This window comes from Onthophagus taurus, chromosome 3, assembly GCF_036711975.1.
Source record: "Onthophagus taurus isolate NC chromosome 3, IU_Otau_3.0, whole genome shotgun sequence".
Lineage (NCBI taxonomy): Eukaryota > Metazoa > Arthropoda > Insecta > Coleoptera > Scarabaeidae > Onthophagus > Onthophagus taurus.
Window position 1 is genome coordinate 28,453,255 of NC_091968.1, and position 27,550 is coordinate 28,480,804.

A 27,550-nucleotide genomic window follows, 5' to 3' on the forward strand; every position below is an offset into this window, starting at 1 on the left:
ATGGAACGGGGGGCTTTGATGGGGGGGTCATAGTAATCGACGTGCCGCGAACTGAAGGGCAATTAAGGGTCGGGGGGCGAGAAAACGGCCTGCGGGTGCGTGTGCCCCGACCTCGGCACGTCCGTCGTTAATCCGCCCCCCGCTCTACCAGACACAAAGGAGGCCCCCTCTCGTTATCCCCTTGTGCGTCGACGGCGCCGAGATTGTCGGAAACGGATGCCCGCTCGTGCGTAGACGGAATGTTTCCGGCCCCGAGCACCAATAACGCCCGCCACGAAGAATTCCTCAGATGGATCTTCGTACTCGAGTTCATAATCGAATTACGGGAAATGGGGAACAACCTTCTCTGATTACCACTCCAAGAGAAATCTTTCGATGAGATTTTTATTCGTTAATAATATAATACGTATTACAGTATTGTACAGTGTGTTAATTAATTATCGTACCCGACGTCTCATTGCAAGTATGCAACACAATACGCGATTTGCGTATTGCAATACCAATACTGTCATATTGGTTGCATACTTCCACATGACATCGGGTACGATAATTAATTAACACAGTGTATATTTATGTATTACGATATAATGGACTAATACGAGAAAGGGAGTGGTTGTTATAGTTAAAAGTCGAAAGTTTAGCCGTACGTCTGAAGAATTCTAGGTCTAGTGTTAGTTCTAGTTTAGTCTAGCACTATCTAGTGAAAGTGAATTCCTTGTCGGACATAGATAAACGTCATTCTGTTGCCTCTTAAGCGGCCCATACACGACATATACTCTAGCTTATTTGTTTTAAACCAAGCGGGCTTACTGAAAATATCTTTTAAAAGAGCATGAAATGCCCTTTCAAACAAGACCAAAAATATTCAAATCGGTTGAATAGATATTAAAATGTAAACATTTGAAAACGCATTGGCCTCCCTGTATATCCTACAACCGTATAATACTCTGATGCGAAAGATACGGGACATCCTGTAGATAGATCGTTGTTTTGTTTGAATTTGGTTATATATGTTGGGAAAGCTGGAGGGCTTTTACGAGGATGCACCGGAAATGGCGTCGTAAAGGCGATCGTCCTCGAAACGTTTCGGGTTCAAATATCGCAAATAGTCACGGACGCATTCTTGATCTGTATTTTTCGACGTTCTCCGATCGGATATAAATCCTCGGAACGGTCGATCCCGATGCCTTTAGTTGGCCGTAACGATAAATCACGACCGGGAAGAAGGGAAAATACTTTGATAAATCTATTGCCTTATAAACCGGAACATGACAATGCGGCCGTAGCGCACGTTCTCGTGAAATGTGGTCGCGGATTGCGGACTGCTGCTTTTAAATTTCGATTGAAATTTATCTTTGGCCGCGCGGGATCCGCCCGAATCCAGCTCTGTTCCATGCTCCCGAATGCATTTTTCACGGGATAATGCATCGACTGGTAAATATTTCACGTATTGTGTATTGAATTATTGGGCTGCCGGCATAAAACCTTATAAGACCAACGCCTCCACTACCGCGCCACCCGGCAGTATATTTTTATGATTTACACTTCCAGTTTTTCCCGAAAAATAAATTCGGATGGATTTATTGTCCTTTCATTGTGACAGAAAAGATTATTTGTTGAAACCTCGATGAATATATCCGAACGCGGTTTGTAGTTTCCGGTAATTAAACTGGCATCGTCATCACTGTTTTTTAAACTCCCGATTAATGGAAAACCCAGCATTTTTATGTCAAAATTTCGTTGGAAAATAATAGTTCAAAGCTGCAATTACCCTTTGCCAGCTTCCTACGGCCGGGGGCTGATTGATTTGCGATTGTTAATTGAAAATACCCCAATGACCCCGACTCTCCAATTTCCAATTTTTATTCTTCATTCGCGTTATGCAATGTTGTTGCTGTGACAATTTCATTTCACAAATAAAAATTGTCACATATTTAATCTCGGACTTTTATAACCAAATACTCCTATCAATTTGTGGCAAAAAGACATAATAACTCAGAGGGAAGGAATTGCAAAAAGAACTTGGCATAGAAGAAGAAGACGGTGTGGGGGTTGCTATTAATATGACGAAATTGAATAGAGAATTTGAACACTTGGAATACAGGAAAAATGCTGAAAATGCAAGTATGTTTGGTAATAGCAGGAAAAGGATGAACAGAGACTTAATAAGGAAGAACGAGACTGGGCAGAAAGATGCAAGGCTGGAAAGCGATATGTAATAGACAAAGAAACTGAATAGAGACTGGCAGTTACATAAGAGATTCAACAGAATAAGATTTGGAGGGGGAAAGAACTCATCAAAAATTGGAAAGACAAGGAACGATTGGGCAGAGAGAAGGGAAACTGTAAAAAGGCTGTACAGACAAAAAAAAGACTAGATATAAAAGTTAGAGAGTTGAAAAGTAGGTACAAAAGTAAGCAAAGACTACAGAGAATAGAATGAGTATGGCAGAAAGGGTTTAGAGTAGAATGTGACGTATAACTGATGAAGGAGAGTTTGAAAAGAGAAGAAAGAGACTGGACAGAAAGATGAGAGACTGGTAATAGAAAAAAAATGACAGAAATTACAATGAGAAGAAAAAACCAGGAAACCTTGTTTGTACAAGCACCATGGATCCTACACATCAGCCTTATTGTCACCCTTTACAGAAAACACGACCTCACACGTTAAGGATTTAACACATTTAGAATAAATTGGCAATATTTGGCGGTGTTAATCACTTAGGTTGGGTGAAGAACTTCTGAAATAACACAAATGGATAAGAAATAATAAGCGCAACAAGTAGGGAGGAAGCAGATGGGAGGGGTGGTGAAGAAACGAAGGAGCACGCGTTGGCGAATGCGGATGATTTAGTGGTCGTGGCAAGAGAGGCGGTGGAGATGAAGGAGATGATAAGGTTGTTACTGTTTTATTAAGATTTACTTTTGTTTACATATTTCTGGGGTTGGGTTGGGTTGATTATACGTTGGGTTGTTTGTTAGTTTTTCATATCAATTCATCCTTTCGATGGTAAGAAGACGTTGTTGCGCGAATAATCAGTAATTTTTATTCGATTTGATATGAGTTGGTATGAATAACTTGTGTTTGTATAAAAACATGTTTCTCCTTCGTCTCTGTCTCTATTATTGTTGTAACCTTGGTAGTGTAAATTGCGGATAAAAATTTTGGGGATTATCGAAAGCGTGCTATTTTGGGAGGTGAACGACGTGAAGATCGAAAACGCAATCATATATAAATTGAGAAGAAAATTATGAAGTCCTGCAAAGGGGGGAGAAGAAAGAGAATGAAAATGGCAGGGAAGAGAGATAGAGGAAGTGAAAGAGTATACGTACCTGGGATATGGGTTTTCGGAGAGTATTAAGGTCAGGTCGCACGTGAGGGCGATGTCAAAGAAAGCAAACGGGGTGATGGGACAGGTGTGGGGATGTGGGAAAAAGAAAGGTTATGTTTGAAGCCTTGGTAAGGAGTTCAATGATGTACGGCGCAGAAGTATGGGGATAGAGAGAACAAGGATTACTGGAAGATCTACAAACAGAGAGGAGATGGGTACTAGGATTGGCGAGGGAGATTCCAGGGTATATTGTGAGGGAAGAGGTTAAGGTAGACGCAGGAAAGATTGAGATCAGTAAAGTACGAGGAAAGGATAAAAAAAAGACCGAATTGCAGGATCCTGAGAAAGTGCTTCAGGTGAAATCAAGGAGAGAAGCTTGATATATAGGCAGGGAGCTAGGTTAGGATATTATAGGAGAGTGGGATATTCACTAAGTGAGATCGACAACAGAGGAGTGGATAGAACTGAGTGATAGGGACATACAGAGGCAGGAGAGAAGGTTACAGATACGGTAAGGGAGGTATAATGTAAGGTATGGGACGATAGTGATAGAGGAATTACCAAAGTATCTGTCGATGGAAAGGAATGAGGCCAAATTCCGCTGTGGCAATGAGGAGAAAGGGAACAAGTACTGGGCGGAAGATGCAGAGAGGTAGCGTAGGCTGTGTGGAGACATTGGACCACTTGCTGAGAGGATGTAGTGAGCGGAGGGAGGAGGCGATGGACAGGAGGTAGATTTTGGGAGAGGGAAGTAAGGGCAAGAGATGGACGAGGGAAGTGATTGAGGCGAGGAGCCGATGATGTGGAGATGGGGAAGGAGGATAGAGAGTATCAAAAATTGGAAAGACAAGGAAGGATTAAGCAGAGAGAAAGGAGACTGTAAAAAGGCTATACAGACAAAAAAAACTAGGTATTAATGATAGAGACTTTGAAAAGGTCTAATAATTGTCGTACAAAAGTAAGCAAAGACTACAGAGAAAAGAATGAGTATGGCAGAAAGGGTTTAAAGTAGAAAGTGACGTATAATTGATGAAGGAGAGTTTGAAAAGAGAAGAAAGAGAACTTTTGAGAGGGATGTTTGGGAGAGAACAAGGATTGCTGGAGGATGTACAAACAAGGTATTGGAGATGGGTACTAGGATTGGCGAGGGAGGCTCCAGGGTATATTATGAGGGAAGAGCTTAAGGTGGATGCAGTAACGGTGGAAGCTGGGTGAAGAGTAGTGAAGTACAAGGAAAGGATAGAAAGAAGACCGCATTGTAGGATCCTGGGAGAGTGCGGGAGTGAAATCAAGGTTGATATATGGGTAGGGAGATAGGGAAGGATATTATAGGAGAGTGGGATATTCACTAAGTGAGATCGACAATAGAAGAGTGGAGAGAGGTGAAATGTGAAGAGAACTCAAGGATAAGAATAGCGACATACAGAGGCAGGAGAGAAGGACACAGATACAGGAAGATAGATATAATGTAATGTATGGGTAGATAGTGACAGAGGAAGGCTGTGGCAATGAGGAGAAGTCGTATAGGATGTGTGGAGAGGATTGGGAGACACTGGAGTACTTGCTGAGAGGGTGTAGTGAGCTGAGGGAAGAGGCGATAGACAAGAGGCAGATTTTGACAGAGGGAAGATTGAGGCGAGGAGTCGAGTATAGACTGGATAGAATATTATAATGAAATTATAGACAATAAAACGCTTATTAATAAGCACAACGAGTGTAATAAAAAGATCCAGAAATTATATTAAAACCATAAAAAAGAGGAACAGCAAAAACGATGAATTGAACCCAACTACACAAAAGCACAGAAAACAATGGTAATACAAAGCTAACACAGAATATTAGTTAGGTAGTTAATTTTTTGATTTGGGGACTTTTTACATTTCGATTAGAATACCAAATGGAAGTGGAAATAACTAAATCAAAATATTCTCATTGCTTAGAGGTAATTTTCCATATTTTGTGTTTAATAAATCGTATTGAAAGAGGACATTTTTGGGATACGATCGCTACAGGATCCAGAATGGAAAATGCAAACACGTCGACGTACCAAAACTCGTAGAGAGAGAGTTATTGACATTGTCGGGGTTGGTGTCGTTCCAGGAGAGAGAGACGTGGACCCTTACTCACCGTCCGATTGGATCGACAGCACGCATTATTCATCCGTTGACGTCCGCCGCAATAGTTCCCTATAGTACCTGTCTTTGTCAATATACGAGTTCACCAAACTGCCGCTGCGCCATATTTAATTAATTCTTTTACCCTCTAAACTACCATATTCGGAGTACGTCGCTGCTACGAAAATATCAAATTCGCAATTTTGAAGCTACTCGAACAAAGAACAGATTTAAAGACAAAAAAAATAAAAAATACGAGTTGTACACAACGGGGAGGATTCAATCCTCTTTCACTTCCTTTCAATTTTTAGGTGCTCGTGTCATCTAATCCTGCTGTGGGTTCGCCTTCACCGCTAAGATGCTTGCTGCATCCTACATCTTTTCCGAGACGCTCTGGGTCAATAATGATAAAGCGAGTGCCGATATCTAATGCATTTTTATGGGATATCTCACATACCGAAAATGGTTTATTTGTAAATTATCCTTCTTTTCATAGATAAATTGCATCCAACGACAAAATCATATTTTAATTAAAAATTTGGACGTGAATTCAAAAGGAATTGATTTGTAAAAGACACATCCGATAAGATACGCGTCCTAATTAACGTTAATTATGATCCCGGGGATGAAAAGCCGAGAGTCTGTGGAGCGGTGAAGACGGGATTGGATATTAACTCCCGTTCGGCGGCAGCGAGAATTAAACGAACCGATTGCGAGATCGCTACCGAACCCGCGAACGACGTCAAACTTTGTGAAATTTATAAGCGGTTTAAATTCGACGATAACCGCTGTTCGAGCACGGGGATAATTCGGTTACTTTACACTATTCCGTATTCAAATTGTTCAGTTAACAAGCTTAATTCCAAAATCTCAAAATAAATTTTAACGAAAAGTTTTTAAAAAATGAAACAAATTTAAATTTAGTATCGCGCTGTGCTTGCCGGTCGATTTCGTTGGTGCGGTGTAATTTGTTCTTGTTAAATATATTATCAAAAGAAGCAACGCGAGTCTTGTTAAATGTGGTAAAGGTAATAAATAAAAATTTGCGAGGGATGCTGAAATACATAATTTCGTAATTAAGGCGCCACCCCCCAAGCTTTATTAACCTCCATTCGACGTAATTTTACGGACGGCAATTGCGTTCGGCGCGCGCCACATTAAATTGATAAAACGGCCACCGACGCGCTCGCGCATAAATAATTTATTACCCAAGCGGTCCTCCCCTAACACGATCCTACAAAATCCCATACAGTATATTCATTGAAACTCATACAATTTAAATTTTAATTCCAAAAAAATTTGTTTTATATTACAAATAGCCACTCTCAGTTCTTTGGTCTATATTCAGTCGAGTCCTATATTTTGTCTTTAAAGCAGCCACCGCAGAAAATCCGGCTTCACAATACTCTTGTTTTCAGTGGAGAAAATGCATCATCCACTCCCGCCCAAAATTCAAAGACAGTTTTATTACTAAATTCTCTCTATTACTAAATTTCGCCCCTTGCAGTAAAGTGTATGAAGATTTCTTCTTCTGCAGTTGAGAGACCTTCGTGAGTAGTTCGAACCCACTCGTAACTTGCTACCAATTTGTCGTCAGCAAGAAAATACTTTTCAAAATTCTGTGCCAACATGGCTAAATGACTTTCTATTGTTACAAAAACAACTTTCACATACTGTTCTTCTTCCTTGTATGTTTTGACACACTCATTCACATTTGCAAACATTTCTAGTTTTTTTTGTTTTACATTTCTGCTCCACAGCTCCAAATTTCTACAGAAAGTACTAACTTTATCACTGCTATCCAATATATGTGTCTTTGCTCGTTGGAGTTGTAGATTGCGGGTATTTAATTTCTCGAATATGTGACCAATTTCATCACAAATAAAGCATCTCGAAACTTTTTGGCTTCCAGGCGGTTTTCCTCTTCTAGAAAAGTGGCAATTTCCTCTTTTAACTCATAAACACGTTGTAGAAATTTCCCACGCGATGGCCTCACAATAAAATAGCAACGTCGAATGTTCTGCACCCATATCTTTGCAAAGTGCATTAAAGATTCTTGATTTTACGGGTCTCATTTTTATATAAGTTACTACAGTTACAACCGTCGTTAGTACAATGTTGAGACCAGGACTCATATCTTTGGAAACCAGAGCCTTTCTATTGATGGTCGGTGTCCAGACACATTGCGGAAATTTTTGTTTCACAAGTGCTTGTACGCTTTGGAATCTTCCAGATATTGTACAAGCACCATCGGTGCATATTCCAACGCATTTCTTCCACTCTATGTTTGCCTCATTAATAAAATCAATTAAAATATCAAACAAAGCAGTACTTGTGAAGTCAAGTACTTGGGCTTAATAATAGACAGTAAGCTAACGTGGAAATCCCACCTAGACAATAGAGTTAATAAAGCTTGTGTCGCCTTCGGCCAGTGAGGGCTGTCGGGAGGACTTGGGGCTGTCTCCCAAGATAGCCCTGTGGATCTACACCGCCGTTGTTCGACCAATGCTAACTTACGGTGCGGTGGTATGGTGGTCCACCACTGCGCTTAATAGAATACAGAGACTCGCGTGTCTGTATGTTACAGGTGCGCTGCGATCAACCCCCACAGCGGCCATGGAAATCATGTTAAATTTACCACCACTCAACCTACATATCCAGGAAGTGGCGTTGGTAACCATGAAACGACTACAATCAGTAGGAACTATGAAGGATGAGCAGCAGTTCAACACTCTGGAGGGAAGCAGTGCTAGACACACCCCTACTCGAGTGTAAGACTGATCACAGACCAGCAAAATATGTTTTCTCAAGGAAGTACCTCACCCACGTCAGTCCCACAGTTGTAGATGTACATAGAACTTTAAAGATCTACACTGACGGTTCAAAAGGACAAAATGGTGCAGGCGCGGGGGTATTCTCTCACGATCCCCTGATTCGCCTCTCAGAACCTTTAGGGTCCAGCACCACCGTCATACAAGCGGAACTAACTGCTATTAAACTTGCTGCTGACTGCATTGTTGAATCCAACAAGCGGGGTAAGTGTTTTCTATTTTTACAGACAGTAAACAATCTCTTTTAGCTTTAAGCAGAGTTATTATAACGTCTGCAGTAGTTATGGATTGTCACAAAGCACTGGTGGAGGCCGCGAAATACAATTCTGTCAGAATCCAGTGGATTAAAGGGCATTCCGGCTCCAAGGGTAACAACCACGCGGACAGGCTAGCCAAACGTGCTGCCGGTAGAGCACCCGAGCCGATAATTACCCCCTCCTTAGCCACTCATATCGAGTTAATAAAGCACATTACCCACAAAAAATTTTTAAACGGGTGGGACCGTACCCCGGGAATTGTTAAAATATCCTTCAGCCGCAATAGCCCAGTTTTTCGTAGGGCTCGGTAAAAGTGCCCTTCGCACTGCCACAGGTCTCCTCACGGGACACTGTAAAGTAAATAAGCACCTTCAAAACATGAAGCTTGCTGACTCTCCTCTCTGTCGAGCCTGTGAACAGGATGACGAGACGGTTAAACACATCTTGTGTGATTGCCAATCTCTGACCGACCTCAGAATGAGGACCTTCGGGGAGGAATGGCCAACCACAGATGACATCAGGAATGCACCTCTAGGAGCTGTCCTAGCCTTTGGTAAATCCTTAGGCTGGTTGATGTGACCAGAGCGTGTAATGGGAGGATGCACAAGGGGCCCAATGGGGCCTAAGTGTGGCGTGCGGTTTTGCACGCACTCCCCAATCCATACATACACATACATCAAACAAAGCGAGTGCTGTTGCTTTGAGTTCTATAGGTTTGCAGAAAAGTAATTCTTCTAGTGCCGATATGCGATCACAAAACCAGACATCGGCAATTAAATGAGCGTCTTCATTCCTATCTGTTGCGTCGTCAAGCTGAATCGAAAACAATTTGTCATAAAACTTTTCCATACATCTTCGGCTATATCACCAATTCGGCGGGCAACAGTATCATTTGAAAGACGTATGGATTGTAATTGTTTGGCAAAATTATCTCCAAACATAGTTTCTACAATCTCCATCGCAACTGGCAGAATAAGGTCTTCACCAATGGTGTGAGCCTTTTTATATCTGGCTATTTTATATGATACTTTGTAAGAGGCAAGTAAAACTTTTTCGTTCACAAACAAGTTTTCTCTTCATATGACTAATTTTAATTCAAAGAATTCTCGAGGCTTGTTAACGTACTCACTATGAAGTGTTTCCAAATGGTGTCTAAGTTTATTAGGTTTTATGCTGCCTGCTGCCAAAATTTGTAAACAAATGACGCAAAAGAAAGGTAGGGGGGCGCCATAAAAATACTGAAACGTTGAGAAACGCTGCTTTAAATAGTTTCCGTGCGGTTATTATAAACATTTCTGGTCTTATACAGGTGTCCCGTACCCTGTAACCTTACAAAACATACAAAATTATCTTTGATGGAATTAAGTATTGATAAAAAGTTTTGTGGATCATGTTTTCATCATAATAACATTATTTTCTTTCTTTCCACAAGGGCAAAATGCATACAAATATAAATTTCCGATGACCCGTGGGGGTGGCGAAGGTGCGAAAATATTGAGGTAAGCGCCATAAATCACAACCGCAGGAAGTGACGGTGGGGGTCCAAAACAATTTATCAATGCTATTATCGATCACGCCCCATCGTGGGTTGGCACACGTGCCGCGTACTCGACCCCCCTCTCACGTGATATATTATCGTCGATTAACTATCAATTTTTACAGCTTTTTAAAAATACAAAAATCAACCACAATTTCAATTAGTAATAATTTGACGAAATAAAGTACAAAAGTGAAATAAACTAAATTGTATAATAAATTTCTTCGACCCGCTGATAAATCACATCCTTACTTTTCGGAAAAAAATCTAAAAGGTACTCCCAATCTCCAAGTCGTAACACCGCAAGATCAACAACGGTTAAAGCACGGAATGAGAAATGATGCGGGATTTCTTTGAACAGGCCTTGGACGATTCCGAACACTTCGGACCTATGCAGCACTTCGTGAACAGTTTCACGCGAGTTTGAGTTTACAGTCAGGATTTCCACCTGGAAAGACAAACACTAGTACTAGTAGTACGACGTGGAAACGAGACTCTGTTTTAGCTCTTAAAAAGAAGATGTTGTGTGTCGCTTACGTCGCCGCGATGGATGAAATACATCGTGTTGTCGACATCGCCGTCTCGTACCACATAGTTTCCAGGGAAGAAGGTTCTATGGCTCAGGTGGAGGGACATTTGCCGTATAAAATCCCGTTCAGTTTGCGAGAAAATGTACGAATCCTTCAGAAGCGATCCGTATATCGATTCGGTCAGTTCCATTTGTATTGAACGTGGTAAGACGCTTATTATGTTGTGATAATCCTTAAAAGAAATGAATCAAGATCAAATTAATTTCGTTAGAAACATTTTACCTGCAATCCGTGATTTTTCTTCCATAACAATTTTAAATAATCAGTTATGTAGTTGATTTTCTTCGGCTTTATGCTTGTGTGAACGTAATAATTATGTATTTCTCTTACCATGAGTTCGAAATTAACTAACGATAAATTTTTGCTTTGGAAAACATTAATTAATTGCCCTATTAACATTCCTATAAGAATCTTCGAGATAATCATAAAGATTATTGCAATTATTAATTGTTTATAAGACTGAGATAAAATACTTCCAGTTCCAGTACTTGATAATACATCAACAGTAAGATAAAGAGCAGCGGCGTATAAATCTTGGGAGTTCTAAAATTATTTTTAATTATTTTTCAAAAATTTAAAACTGGGGGATTACATTTTTATTGATTGAAGGCATGAAATCGTCATCGTTGCATTTTTTAAACGGGCAAACCATCATGTACCATACACAAGTCAAAAGATGAATTATTAAAGTTGATAAAACCACCAAATTGCTTGATAAAAAAATAAAGATTAATCCAACACAATATTTTCAAGCGCAATCTTACCACAGCTCCAACAAAAATCGGTTGTACATCAATTTATGTCTGTAGTATTTAAAAAATTGAAAAATATACATCATCCTGAGTAAAGTAATCAATCTTAATGCGGAGAAATAGAAATGTGAGCTTGTATTGGAAACGAATGGCACAAATAATATTGAATAACTAAATGGGAGATTTGTAATAAAATCTAGGATTTTAGTCCATTTTGTGAAGAAACATCTACAAATTAAGTGTCAAAAATGTAATTAAAAAATAATTTTTAACCTATTTGCGTTCCCATCCGGTGAATAAGGATAATTTATCTCCAAACAAAATTTGAGTAAAAATATGATATCGATAAAAACGGTTGTTATTAATAAATGAGTTGAAAAATGTTGGAAACTAAATTGGTACGTTGTAATAATACAGTTGTAATAAGCCGTAGCCAAGACGAAAACGGCTAAAATAATAATATTTAGAATTAAATTGTTTTTGGTAAATAATACTTACTAAAAAAATTAAACAGTAAAGATCGATAACTGATTGATTGTTTACAAAATGTTAACAAAGTGTTTTTGCTGTTAACGCTAGTGGATGTTTTAGCAGTCCAAAACAAATTCTACAACAAGAAAAATAGTTTAAAAAGCATCTGTGTTTTGAATAATATAATCCGCGTTTTGTTTACCGGATTAACATACGTGCTTCCCTCGTCGACGAAACTACTCGGGATTGCGTAGTGCCTTTGTTCGGCTTGAGCGAAAACACCGATTTTCTTTTGAATAACGGGGTAATCCTGTAGGAAAAATGTTGCTATATATATTACACGAAAAGAAAAATTAACGATTATCTTGCATAAATATCTCATTTTCATATGAAATATACCACCCATTAAGATTTAGTAAAATAATGCTTTATTATCAACTAAGAAACGATGAAAGTTTAGTTGAAAAAAACAAAACAAAAATTAACATTTTTCGAGAAAAAGCTAATAGTGAGTTGCATCCCCACGCGCAGCTTTGCATGCATTAACTCTTCTACCCCATGCTCTCTATTAAGTGGTCGATGTCCTCCTGGGGTACCTCGTCCCATGCAACCTCTAGATGGTGTCGAAGTTTATCCAGATTAACAGGAGGCCTGGGTACTTGTCTTAGTCGTGCAGGCCGTGCAGGCCAGGGTAAAATCTGCAATCCAACCTGCTCCAGAAACCTTCTTGTAACCACAGCAGTATGGGGACTTACATTATCCTGTTGGAAAGTGGCATTCTGCAACATCTGCATGAAAGGTACTAACACCGGTTCCAGAACGTTGTCGAAAGCACATATCGCCCCCCAAACCCTTCTTCCCCTCGATGTCGCCGCACCCTTCTACGACCATCATTCACCCACTGAAGACGATGTCATTCCATTGATGAACCCACCCTTGCCGTTCTTGACACCATGCAAGTCTGGCTACTTTATGGGGAGGTGTTAATGGAAGCCGAAAGTAAGGACGGTATGAATGAAGCCCAAAGGAAGAAATTCTTCTGTAAACAGTTGCCATCGACAAGTGTCGGGTTTAAAGCTCTCGTTCAATCCACAGCAATCGACCTTGTTGTTTGAAATCGATCCCTGGTAGCCATCAGCCTAAGAAGTCGGTCTTCGCGTGCGTTGCTTCTTCGGGCGGGTCTTCCAGCAGGATGACGCCTCTGAATATCTTCTTCAGACCATAAAGACCATATCTGAGCAACTGTAGTGTGGTCCCGATTCAGTTTTCTCCCAATCTCTCGGAATAAGAGATCCGCCTGTTTCATACTGATTTGACTATCAAATAAACTGACATTTTATGGGCAGAAATTCATTAATTGCTAGGAAGGAAATATTGAAAGTTGGAGATAACAATGGTACAGAAAACATAACAGTTGAGTTTCTTCGGCGGAAACGTTTATAGTTTCTTAGTAATAATAATAAAGTATTATTTTGCCGAAGTTTCAAAATTGTAGTTTGAAATTTAGTGAGTGGTAGATTTCATATGAAAATGAGCATATGTAAGTTAATACATTATAGAGAATGGGGCGAAAATCGCTTTGGACATTCGTATTATGCTAGTATTGTTTAGACATGGATAGAAAATAAAGTTGAAGAAAAACACCATTCCAACTCCATGTCAACAGAAAAATGGCATCAAGCAATGTAGCGCCTGGCTAAATAGGCTGAAATACACGATGTCAACCAATTAAGCTGCAGTCGCTTATCAATTAATAGCACATCCACACAAAATACATTGTAGCGCCTCAGTAGCAAGCCAAGGTCACTTGCGGCCGAGGTATTACAGTTAAATCATAAAAGTGGCAAGCGACCTCGGCTTCATTGTCTGATTTAGTTTGTTTAGTCGAGGTCGCTTGCGGCCGAAGCGCTACAATGAATTTGTGTTGATAATAATAATCATAATAAGCAGTCTCTTAAGACTGCTAAACCCGAATGTTTCTAGTCTAGATCTTAGTTCTAGTTTTAGTTGTTATTCAATAATCTACTAGTTGTAGTATTGAACTACAACTAGAGCTAATACTAGACCTAGAACTTCGGGTCTAGTCGTCTTTAGAGACGTGCGGCTAAACCCAAATGATTCTAGTTCTGGGTATAGTGTTAGTTCTACATAGTAATAGTGCTAGTGTATGTAGCAAGTGACCTCGGCTAAATAGACTGAAACACACGATAGCATCCAATCAAACCGAGGTCGCCTGCAACCGAGGCATTTCAATTAAGGCTCCGTGTTCCTATAGCCTGTTCGTATTTTATCAACATTTTTATTATTTGTTAATGTATTAGGCTATTTTTTTTTGACGGTGCTATAAGACTACCACATCCGGCAAGTTTGAAAACAAAATTTAGAAGAATGTCACTTTATTCCGAATTTCTCAACATTTTCCCAAATTTTTTTAGCTTGACGCAGTTTACAATAAAAAATAGAAATATTATTGAAATAACTTTTTTACAAAATTTTAATAATAAAGCTTTGATTAGTAAAATACGTATTACGAAAAATTGTGAATATTTTAGAAGAACCCTCCCATCATATTTCCCACAAAAGGTGATTAGTCGGAAGATCGTCGATACCAGAAAGGACACTGACGTCGATTCGTTTGATATTGGCTACATTTAGTTTTATGACCCCGATTTAAAATCCGCCATTTTATTGCGAGGAACCGCGCGATGAACGCACAATGAATGAAAGAGACAACTTAATTTACCACCAATAGCAGCTATACCGTGCTTCCTCGCAACAATATGGCGTCAGATTTGGCGGGATACCGTCAGTGTCACTTCTGGTTATTCTGTGACACTACTGTGGAGGCGATCGAACCTCACTCAAAGGCGAAACCTAAGTGGAAGTACAAGTTTTGAGGTTGCTTGCGGCTAAGGCCTGCTATTTTTGGAATATTGTCTTGGTCAAGGAAGGATTGAACTAAAAGTAGAATTACCACTAGACCTAGAACTAGAAGCATTCGGATTTAACAACAATTTAGCGCTGAATAACAATTAAAATTAGAACTAACACTAGACCTAGAACTAGAAAGTTTTGGGTTTAGCCGTGCATCTTCAGACGCACGGCTAAACCCAAATGTTTCTCGTTTTAGGTCTAGTGTTAGTTCTAGTTTTACACTAGCAGTATTAGTATGTAGAACTAACACTATACCCAGAACTAGAATCATTTGGGTTTAGCCGCACGTCTCTAAAGACGGCTAAACCCGAATGATTCTAGTTCTGGGTATAGTGTTAGTTCTTGTTTTACACTAGCAGTTACTATGTAGAACTAACACTATAACTAGAAGTAGAATTATTTGGGTTTAGCCGCACGTCTCTAAAACCGGCGAAACCCGAATGATTCTAGTTCTAGGTATATTGCAGAGCTGGGACGGATACAGGAAAAAAGTATTCGAGTACCGGATACCGGATACTTACAATGTATCCGGATACTTTTTTAAAAAAGTTAAGATACTTTCTCCATAAAAGTATCCGGATACATGTATACTGCAGTTTTCGGATACTTTTAAAATGACCTAAATTATTGTTAAACTAATATATTGTCATCCATATTTTACTTATAGTGACTCCTAATCTTTTCTCCTATATTTTTTCCGAGTGGTCTCTCGGTGGGGAAATTTAGTACACACTTGCTAGGGAATGAGTTCTTTGAATTTTTTCTAAATTTAGAAAATGAATTTAGAAAGAATTTCGAATTTAGCATTCAAATTTTAGTCGGAGAGAAAGCCCTCGATTTTCCTACAATAATAAAAGAGGAGAACAACTAACTTCCAACATGTAACGCCACAATTATTGATGTAGTCACAAAAGATGTATAATAGTAGGAGAAACTGAAAAAATATGGGGCTTCAAACACGCTAGTGTGTATGTATGTGTGTAATAATAGAATATTAAATAAAAAAACTCAATTAAAAAGTATCCGAACACCGAAAAAAGTATCCGGATACCGGATACATTCAGATTTAGTCACGGATACCGGATACAAAATTTGAAAAGTATCCGGATACAGAGTATCGGATACTACCCAACTCTGGTATAGTGTTAGTTTCAATTTTACACTAACACTGTTACTATATAGAACTAACACTATACCTAGAACTAGAATCATTTGGGTTTAGCCGCACGTCTCTAAAGACGGCTAAACCCGAATGATTCTAGTTCTGAGTATAGTGTTAGTTCTTGTTTTACACTAGCAGTTACTATGTAGAACTAACACTATAACTAGAACTAGAATCATTTGGGTTTAGCCGCACGTCTCTAAAGACGGCTAAACCCAAATGATTCTAGTTCTGGGTATAGTGTTAGTTCTTGTTTTACACTAGCAGTTACTATGTAGATCTAACACTATAACTAGAACTAGAATCATTTGGGTTTAGCCGCACGTCTCTAAAGACGGCTAAACCCGAATGATTCTAGTTCTAGGTATAGTGTTAGTTTTAATTTTACACTAGCACTGTTACTATATAGAACTAACACTATACCTAGAACTAGAATCATTTGGGTTTAGCCGCACGTCTCTAAAGACGGCTAAACCCGAATGATTCTAGTTCTGAGTATAGTGTCAGTTCTTGTTTTACACTAGCAGTTACTATGTAGAACTAACACTATAACTAGAACTAGAATCATTTGGGTTTAGCCGCACGTCTCTAAAGACGGCTAAACCCGAATGATTCTAGTTCTAGGTATAGTGTTAGTTCTAGTTTTACACTAGCACTATTACTATATAGAACTAACACTGTACCCAGAACTAGCACCATTTGGGTTTAGCCGCACATCTCGAAAGACGGCTAAACTCGAATGTTTCCAGTTCTAGGTCTAGTGTTAGTTCTAGTTTTAGTTCAATGAAAATGTACAGCAATCTAGCGCTGAATAAACTAGAACTAACACCTAGAACTAGAAACATTCGGGTTTAGCAGTCTTAAGACATGTACAATCGGTCGATGACAAGGACAAGTTATTTTTTTTTCTCTTCATTTCTTTATTATTTGGTTACTGTTCAAGTATGTGCAAGTTTCTTGTGTTGAGTTTTTGAGCGCTGCTGTTTTCGTTTTGTTGTTGTTTTTTGCTTTTCATTTTCTTTTTTTGGCGTAATTGAAAAGCGGTTTTCTGCCGAATTGCGCCATTTTTCCAGAAAGAATGTTTTGTGATGGAAATTAAGTTTAGTTTTAAGTAAATTAGTTTAAATTGGTTTTTTAGTAAATTAAGATAAGTTTTGTGAATGTATTGATTTAATTTTTTTTTTTTTAATTCTTTCTGGAAAATAAATGCATTATTATTATTATTACTATTAAGAGACTGCTTATTATTATTATCAACACAAAATACATTGTAGCGCCTCGTCCGCAAGCGACCTCGGCTAAATAAACTAAATCAGCCAATTGAATTGTATTACAGAGGAACTTAACAAGTACCTCTCATAACGAGTATTTCGCATAACGAATAAAATAAATTGTCTCACTTAACGCGTGACACGCATAGGGGAAGTCCCTTATTTATATGTATAGGAAACATTATTTCGCTTAACGAGTATTTCTCATTACGTGTAAGATTCTAGAACGAATTATGCTCGTTATGCGAGGTTCCACTGTATTGTTATATGCAAAATAAATTCCTTTATTATTATTATTATTAATAAAGCCGAGGTTGTTTGCGGCCGATGCATTACAGTTAATATCATAAACCTGGTGTCAAACAATGTAGACCCTCGGCCGCAAGCGACCTCGGCTAAAAAAAAACTTTTAACCTTTAAAATTCTTCGAAAATGTTCCACATTTAAACACAAAGTATCCAAATTTTTTAACGCCCTCACCACAACCCCCGACAACGAAATATTTTTATCAAAAACGTTTCCAAAAATACCACCAATCCCCATAATAACCGGCACCATATTATGATGACCCGATATTTCAACCTAAAAAATTATAAATATAATAATAAAAATGATTTTATATGATTTCGCACCGCTCCTTTATGAATGATATGAATATCCTGTACAATATCGTTACTTCCAAGTACAATATCGCCCTCCATAAAATATTTCTCTTTTAATTCCTTCCCAAAAACCCTAAAAAAAGCGTGATCTAGATTTTCGAAAAGTGGAACGTGCCTTAATGTGCTTTCGTATAAACATAACATGGTGTCTTCGCGTAAACTGCTGTTTAATGGTGAAACTAAGTCGTAAATTTCATAGCCGTTCGTTCGTCTCCAATAATATTGGAGATGTTCAATTACATTAAAAGTAACGGCGCTATTTACTTTCTCGTTTTTTAGGTGATTAATTAGTCGTAAAAATTTCGATTCGTATAAAAGTAATCTTGTGTAATGTTTCACTTTTTTACCGACGATATCAATCAAAACGTAACTGAAAAAATTTTACAAATGAAAGAAAAATCGGTTTAAAATAACATCCAATATTTTACGTATAAAATACGATTCCTGTTGCAATTATAAAAATAACAAAGAGAGATTCACGTTTGGTTTTAGTTTGAATATCACCAAATCCGATTAAAGTCATTAATTGCGCCGTCCAGTACGCGGAGCTTATATAAACTTGCCAAACATCGGTGTAGTCTTTATAAAAAGAACTAAATAAAAAAATTTATTTTAATAAATTTAATTAGTTATGTAAAACTTACTTGTTTATGAAAGAGTTTTCGTTACAAAAATAATTATAATCTTGGATTTCCAAATGGATTTTTCCACGAAATTTAGTAACATTTTCATCAATTTCAGAAATATGCTTATATTCGCATGTATTCACCATTAAAATAACACTCCAAACATGAATAATTAATAGGGAATAAAAAAAATATTTGCAACAATGAAAAATGTTGCATTTTTGATATCGCTCACTTAAATATTTTATACCCCATACAACTTTATAAAAATCAAACATTTTTATTAAGTGAACCGAGCAGTGTAAAAAATGTGGACTCAACGAATGAGAAAATACACTGTGATCTTCGTTATGACTTCGAGCAACTCCTTGAATTATCCCTGAATAAGGAAACCAAATAAGAACATCAAGAATAAATGATCCCTTAATGTAATGTTCGGCTGTTGTCCAAGGATGAATAACGAGTTGATTTAATTGGTCGTAATAACTCAAATGCATCCTTATATAAGTATCGATGTAAGCAATTATATCGGTCGTTAGTAAAAAATAATATAAGTTCGGTTGATGTGGAGCGAGGGCGAATTCAATGGGGATGCAAATAAAAGTTACCAAACTGTTTATTGACCGTATTATTTGCCAAGTTATTATAAATAATCCGTTTGGAAGGATTGCGATTGGCATTAAAAGGTATTTTAAAAAACATATTTTTCCTGGTCCGTTTGAAAGTTTTACATAACTTTCTTTGTTATAGATACAATACTTATATGTATTTATAAAAGATTCTAAAACAATTAATAAATCATTATTAAATAATATTGAATAAATTAAAAAAGGTGTTGCTACTAAAAAAAGCTTAAGCAAAAATATGCATTCCTCAAACATATATTGTAGCGTATCGATCCCACGTGACCTTGAATTAGCCAGAATGGAGAAGCTGGTTGGCTTAATCATAAAAAAGTATATATTTTCGTTAATAAAAAACTTTGCTTTTCAGAAGGGTGGAATTTTTTTATTTTCGGCTCAACCGGTTTCGATTATTTTTTAGTCATCTTCGGGAACAATAGCCACGTCAGTTTCACTCTTAATTTTCATAATCTGAATTCATCTCTTCTTTTATATACGCTTTCTTGAATTCTTTGTTATTAAATGATGTTAAAATTGTTTCTAATTTTATGTTTTTTCGTATTTTCTAGATCACGTTAATCTTGTTAATCTTTACAATGGTTGTTTTATTATTATTTTGAAAATAAAAATAAAACAAACTGAAACTGACGTGGCTATTGTTCCTGAAGATGACCAAAAAATAGTCGAAACCGGTTGAGCCGAAAATAAAAAAATTCCACCCTTCTGACAAGCAAAGTTTTTTATTCACATAAATATTATATACTTTCGGTTTAAACCTAAGTCGAAGTCGATTGCGACCGAGGCTTCGACTTAATTATGCAAAAATATACTTTACTCGTTCAAATTTAAGTCGAGCTAGATTATATCACGACATTACAATATTAACAATGATATATTGCAGCATATCGATCCGACATGACCTTGGGTCAACACGAATGGAGAAGCTATGATCGGCTTAATCATACAAAAGCATATATTCTTGGTTTAAACTTAAGCCGAGGTCGCTTGCGGCCGAGGCATTATAGTTTATATCAAAACATTACAATATTAACAATGCTATATTGCGGCGTATCGATCCCACATGACCTTGGGTTAACTAGAATGGAGAAGCTATGGTCGGCTTAATCATACAAATGCATATACATATACATGGTCAAAATCTAAGCCGAGGTCGCTTGCGGCCGAGGCATTATCGTTTATATCAAAACATTACAATATTAACAATGCTATATTGCAGCGTATCGATCCCACATGACCTTGGGTTCGCTAGAATGGAGAAGCTATAGTCGGCTTAATCAAAGAAAAGCATATATTCTTGGTTCAAACCTAAGCCGAGGTCGCTTGCGGCCGAGGCATTATAGTTTATATCAAAACATTACAACATTAACAATGCTATATTGCAGCCTATCGATCCCACGTGACCTTGGGTTCGCTAGCATGGAGAAGCTATGGTCGGCTTAATCATAGAAAAGCATATATTCTTGGTTCAAACGTAAGCCGAGGTCGCTTGCGGCCGAGGCATTATAGTTTATATCAAAAAATTACAATATTAACAATGCTGTATTGCAGCGTATCGATTCCACATGATCTTGGATTAGCCAGAATAGGGAAGCTGGTTGGTTTAATCATAAAAAAGCATATATTCTCGGTTTAAACCTAAGTCGAGGTCGATTGCGACCGAGGCGCTACAATTGATAGAATAATACTAGCATATTCGACAAGATATATTGCAACGCTTCCGCTTAATTATGCAAAAATATCCTTTACTCGTTCAATTTTAAACCGAGCTTGATTATATCACAATATTAACAATGATATATTGCAGCGTATCGATCCCACGTGACCTTGGATCAACACGAATGGAGAAGCTATGGTCAGTTTTATCACATAAAAGCATATATTCTTGGTTTAAACCTAAGCCGAGATCGCTTGCGGCCGAGGCATTATAGTTTATATCACAACATTACAATATTAACAATGCTATATTGCAGCGTATCGATCCCACATGACCTTGGATTTGCTAGAATGGAAAAGCTATAGTCGGCTTAATCAAAGAAAAGCATATATTCTTGGTTTAAACCTAAGCCGAGGTCGCTTGCGGCCGAGGCATTATAGTTTATATCAAAACATTACAATATTAACAATGCTATATTGCAGCGTATCGATCCCACATGACCTTGGATTTGTTAGAATGGAGAAGCTATGGTCGGCTTAATCATACAAAAGCATATATTCTTGGTTCAAACGTAAGCCGAGGTCGCTTGCGACCGAGGCATTATAGTTTATATCAAAAAATTACAATATTAACAATGCTATATTGCAGCGTATCGATCCCACATGACCTTGGGTTCGCTAGAATGGAGAAGCTATAGTCGGCTTAATCAAAGAAAAGCATATATTTTTGGTTCAAACCTAAGCCGAGGTCGCTTGCGGCCGAGGCATTATAGTTTATATCACAACATTACAATATTAACAATGCTATATTGCAGCGTATCGATCCCACATGACTTTGGATTATCTAGAATGGAGAAGCTATGGTTGGCTTAATCAAAGAAAAGCATATATTCTTGATTCAAACTTAAGTCGAGGTTGCTTGCGGCCGAGGCATAATAGTTTATATCAAAACATTACAATATTAACAATGCTATATTGCAGCGCATCGATCCCACATGACCTTGGATTTGTTAGAATGGAGAAGCTATGGTCGGCTTAATCATACAAAAGCATATATTCTTGATTCAAACGTAAGCCGAGGTCGCTTGCGACCGAGGCATTATAGTTTATATCAAAACATTACAATATTAACAATGCTATATTGCAGCGTATCGATCACACATGACCTTGGATTTGCTAGAATGGAGAAGCTATGGTCGGCTTAATCATACAAATGCATACACATACACATGGTTAAAATCTAAGCCGAGATCGCATGCGACCGAGGCATTATAGTTTATATCAAAACATTACACTATTAACAATGCTATATTGCAGCGTATCGATCTCACATGACCTTGGATTTGCTAGAATGGAGTAGCTATGGTCGGCTTAATCATACAAATGCATATACATGGTTCAAACTACAAAATTGATACAACAATACTACAATATTAGCCAAGACATATTGCAACGCTTCGGCTTAATTATGCAAAAATATACTTTACCCGTTCAAATCTAAGCCGAGGTCGCTTGCGGCCGAGGCATTACAGTTTATACCACAACATTACATTAGTAATCCTGCTAATATTGTATTTATTATCGCTGTTGTATTAACTATAATGCCTCGACCGCAAGCGACTCGGTTTAAATTGGAACGAAAAATGTATGTTTTTACATAATCAATCCGAAGTCCATTTTAATTTAACCAAGGTCACGTGAGATCGATACGCTACAATTTATATTTGCTAATATTTATTTAGATTGCGACCTCAGATAAAGTTTACTCGAAGTCTAACAAGACGATGATTTTGCATAATAAAGTCGAGGCGTTGCAATTTAACTTGATTAACATTATATCATTGTTGTAGCACCTCGGCCGTGAGCGACCTTTATAAGCAATAGATGTGAGACATTATTATACTTAACTATTTGTAATAAATTTTTCATTAATTTTCTTATTTTTCATCTTAAAATCTCCCCTCATCTTAGTATAATGAGGATTTTCAATCATTCTAACTTCATAATTAGCGTTGTATTTCGCTAAAACTCTTTGCCTCGCTTTATAAACGATTTTGTACAAACCCACGGTGTGTCGTAAGGCGTTATTAAAAGTGGTAACGTCGATATAAATCAGCACACAATGCGTTGAGGTGTACGTATTATTCATTGAGGGTAATCCGAAAAGTAATGAAGAAAAGCCGATTGCCGTTCCGGGACTTAAATTTTTGTAAGTGTTACTTTCGGTTTGTTGTAGACAATAACCTTTACAAATAATATACATTTCTCGGTTAATGCTTCCGAAGTAAGTGACGATTTCGCTTGGTCCGAGTGTTATAATTCGAGCATTTTCCATTAAGTAGGTGATAAAATCGTCTCCTAAGTCGTTGAAAATTATAAAACGATTCATGTTTTGTCGGCATTCTTTTGATTTAATTTCTCTTTGTAATGTTGATGATACATCTATTGTTATGGGTTGATTTGTTAAATAAAAGTGGGCTTCATCTCTTTCCCATTGAACATCAAAAAAATTCCTGATCCTTTTTTCCAATTTTTTAGGAACATTTCGTTTTTTGCTGTGAAAGTTCAATGCTGAGAGGTGTTCTTGAAATTTCATTGATGAATTTGTTTTTAAGGTGATTAACGAAATTAATTCGGCGATATAATAACCCAAAACAAGCTTTCCTACAAATAAAATTAAAATTTATAAAATATAAATGTTGATAATTAATTACCTGAAATAATTCCAAACATAACAACAATTAAATCGGTTTGATTTTTCGGTAAAATATCACCAATACCGATGAAAAGAGACACTGATAAACTATAAATAAAGGAAATTAATAATTGGCCGTTTGTTGTTGATGACATAATCCTCGTTTCAATGCTGCTTTTTAATTTTTCAATGTACCATCCATTATGTGAACAAGATTGAAAGAAACAAGTTGTTGCGTATAAAAAATGAGCATTTAAATAAACAAATAAAAAAATCGTAACCATAAATTTAATACAACAAACTTTGACGGGATTTAAAATTTGTTTCCTTTCGAATTTATCGAAAAGATTAAAAAATCTGTATATTTTTAAAAGTCGATTTAGTTTAAAAATAGTTTCATATCTTGATTTGTTATTAGTTAGAGGTGCGTAAACTTCCAAATAAAACGCACTAACAACATCTAAAGTAAACCCAACTCGATCTAATTGATATGACAAGATCCCAGTTAAAGTTTTTATCTTTTTGTTGTCGATATAAACAACCGTTGTTAAAATAACCACTAAATCCAATATGAAAATAATGTGAATGGCTGTTGATATATTGTTGTACCAATCAGGATAAAATCGAGTAAAAATAGCAAAATACGGATGAAAAATAGTGGCTACTAATGCACAAATAACAACAAAGCAATCCCAAATAATCACAATATATGAATCATCATTTGTTATCCATGCTGAATTTAATTTCCGAATACCAAATTTCCTTTGTTTCACTTTTTGTATATTATACAAAGCTAAAAATTTCATTATCATCTCCGTACATTGTATCTGCTCATTTAAAACCCCCTTTAATGTTTTTAAAACGTTACTTCTCGTTTCGTCGACAGTTAATGATTTCACAAGGCGTTTTTGTATCGAGTTTCGTACCTCCATAAAAAAATCGGGGTGAGTTAAAGAACATTTAATAAAATCACGGGTGTAGATCGCCTAAAATAAAAAATAATCGAAATTAAAACTTTTGAATTTGAAGCTTGTATAGCAGACGTAGAGAGGTAAATATTGGCTTGGCAAAAGTACGACTTCGACCACGTTATTTGCGCAATTACATCAGATATTTACACGGGTCGTGCACTTTTATTGCGCACGATATTTCGCTTTTGTTCTTTTTTTTGTTTCACGTCGATTCTCGCCGTTTTGTTTTACAATCCTGCATACGGAAATATTGTTACCGCACGTGAATAAAAATTTTTTATAAATGCCCAATCGGGCCAATTCATTCGTAACCTCGCTTTCGAAATCAAATTTAATGTACCGGAAAAAATTGAAAATGTACATATGTCGACTTTTTTTTTTAACTATTATTTTTCCTCTATAATTTTAAATATATTTTCAAAATAAAAATTGTATGGTGTTGTTTTATATCCGCTGCACATCCACCGTTAATATTGTTTGGGTAGATTAAATAGAAACATAAAGCTATAAAAATAGTTAAAATTTCAATATTATCTAATCTAGTCTTCCATTAGCAGTGTTCGCTGTATTTACCTACTATTATTGGTGCCAAAAGTCAAGTACTCGATTTTTTAAATAAAAAATTTCAATTTTAAACAGGTGGTAGCCTGATGTGTTCTCAATGAGAGGCATATTTTATTTTGTCGATGTTCCATACATTTAGTTTCGCAGAAAATCGTGGTTTTTTCTAGTGTGTGTTCCAATGACAGGACGTCGCGCCTTAATTTCTTCATGTAAGTAAAATAAAGACGCGACGCACTGTCTAGAACGCACCATCTTTTCTGATAGGATGGAACCCCCCTCTCCCCGCAGAGCTTTCAGGACAGCTTTTCAGTACTTCTTCAAAAACAAATAACGCGTGTACAAGAACTTTTTCCAAATATATCTAGTCATTTGCAAGCAGTATCTAGTTTTAGAAAACAGTAAGTAGTCTTCTCCAAATGAAGCAATTAGTTAACAGTATCTAATGCCAGCAATATTTAGTCTTCTCACTGTAGTGCCTCATCTTGTGCAAGCAGTAAGTAGTCATTTGCAAAATAATAAGCTGTCTTCGCCAAGCAGAATTTAATCTTCCACTAGTAGTATTCAGTCCTCTAGCAAAGCTAGTCTTCTATATTTAGTCTTCTCCAAATAATAAGTACTCTTCTACAAGCAATGTTAAGTCTTCCACAAGCAATTCCATGTCTTCCACTAGCAACATCATTTGTAAGCAGTATCTAGTTTTAGAAAACAGTAAGTACTCTTCTGCAAGCAATATCTAGTCTCTCATTAATAGTATTCAGTCCTGTCGCAATATCCAATCTTCTAGAAACGGTGCCTAGTCGTTTGCAATTGGTATCAAGACTTCTATTAACATCAACATGGAACATGGACATTTATTAACAGTATCTAGTCTTCTGGAAGCAATATCTAGTCGTTTGCTGTTAGTATCAACGTTCCTGTAAGCACTATCTAATTAATCTCAGCAATATTTAGTCTTCTGGCAGTAAGCCTTATCTTTTGCAAACAGTCAGTAGTCGGAATACAAATTAGTGTATACAGGGTGATTCTCAACCTAAACGCATAAACTTGGGATTTATTCCTCATGACAAATAATGACTAATAGGTGAAAACATTGTAGTAATTGTGTTTTAAGATGGTATTAATAGTAGCTCGTCGGTCGCAAGCGACCTCTGGTTAATAATATGACAATACTTTCAGTTCCAGTTAAGGCGAGGTCGCTTGCGGCCGAGGCATTACAGTATATATTATTCAATACAGCATCAATTGTAGCGCCTCGGCCGTAAAAAACCTCGCCTTAATAAAATGACATCGTATTTTACGTCCGAACTAAACCGAGGTTGCTTGCGATCGAGGCATTAGAGTATATTATATCGTCCAAGATGGTATCAATTGTAGCGCCTCGGCTTAATAATATGACATAATCCTTTCAGGTTCTGTTAAGCTGAGGTTGCTTCCTTATAACAAATAATGACTAATAGGTGAAAAAAATGTAGTAAACGTTTTTCAGTCTCTTAGATATGCGATATAATCTGCGATATCTAGATAATGTATTTCCTAGAAGATGGTAATCGTCCAACCTCAATCCTCCTGATTTTTTGTTCAATATAGTATCAATTGTAGAGCCTCGGCCATGGGCAACCTCGGTTTAATAAAATGACATCGAATTATCTCCTATTAGTAGTATTCAGTTCTGTAGCAAAGCTAGTCTTCTACAAGCAATATCTAGTTTTCTCCAAATAATAAGTACTCTTCTACAAGCAATGTCAAGTCTTCCATTAACAATATCTAGTCTTCTAAAAACAGTTTTTAGTCATTTATTCTTAATTTTTCGCAACCGGTATTAATACTGTGTTTGATGTTGTCACCTTCTTCAAGAACAAATAACGCGTGTACAAAAACATTTGCTAATTGTATCTAGTCATTTGCAAGCAGTATCTAGATTTAGAAAACAGTAAGTAATCTTCTGCAAGCAATATTTAGTCTCCCATTAATAGTGTTCAGTCCTGTTGCAATATCTGGTTTTCTAGAAACGATGCCTAGTCGTTTGCAATTGGTATCAACGCTTCTATTAACAGTATCTATTCTTTTGGAAGCAATATCTAGTCGTTTACTGTTAGTATCAACGTTCCTGTAAGCAGTATCTTAATGTCAGCAGTATTTAATCTTCTGGCATCTTTTTCAAGCAATCTTTTAAAAACAATAAACAGTTTTTTTCAAATTCATGTCGTATAGATTGTTCAATACAGTATCAATTGTAGCGCCTCAGCCGCAACCGACCTCGGCTTAATAATATGACATAATCCTTTCAGTTCATGTTAAGCTGAGGTTGCTTCTTCATGATAAATAAAGACTAATAGATGAAAAAAATTGTAGTAGACGGTTTTGAATTTCCTAGATATCCGATATAATGGGCAACATCTAGATAATGTGTTTCCTGGAGGATGGTAATCGTCCAACCTCAATCCTCCTGATTTTTTGTTCAATATAGTATCAATTGTAGCGCCT

The 27,550-nt window shown here is 37.0% G+C and overlaps 1 protein-coding gene across 3 annotated transcripts in view; it reads right to left on the bottom strand.

Annotated features, from left to right (window-relative positions):
• Positions 1–10,215: 10,215 nt before the first annotated feature.
• Positions 10,216–27,550, bottom strand: part of LOC111424054 (uncharacterized) — a 41,072-nt gene continuing 23,737 nt past the window's right edge. For 2 of the 3 annotated variants that reach the window (XM_071194717.1, XM_071194714.1), the window contains exons 2-15: positions 23,551–24,517; positions 22,745–23,500; positions 18,558–19,320; positions 18,342–18,506; positions 17,884–18,283; positions 17,666–17,833; positions 12,087–12,194; positions 11,912–12,020; positions 11,687–11,861; positions 11,426–11,641; positions 11,254–11,371; positions 10,884–11,204; positions 10,609–10,833; positions 10,216–10,519 (exon numbers count right to left, since the gene is read on the bottom strand). In XM_071194717.1, the coding sequence (XP_071050818.1) occupies positions 10,274–10,519; positions 10,609–10,833; positions 10,884–11,204; positions 11,254–11,371; positions 11,426–11,641; positions 11,687–11,861; positions 11,912–12,020; positions 12,087–12,194; positions 17,666–17,833; positions 17,884–18,283; positions 18,342–18,506; positions 18,558–19,320; positions 22,745–23,500; positions 23,551–24,463 (4,683 nt within the window). In that variant the 5' untranslated portion in view covers positions 24,464–24,517 and the 3' untranslated portion in view covers positions 10,216–10,273. Of the gene's footprint in view, positions 10,541–10,608; positions 10,834–10,883; positions 11,205–11,253; positions 11,372–11,425; positions 11,642–11,686; positions 11,862–11,911; positions 12,021–12,086; positions 12,195–17,665; positions 17,834–17,883; positions 18,284–18,341; positions 18,507–18,557; positions 19,321–22,744; positions 23,501–23,550; positions 24,518–27,550 lie in introns of all 3 variants that reach the window. The other variant, XM_071194716.1, reaches the window with a different exon arrangement.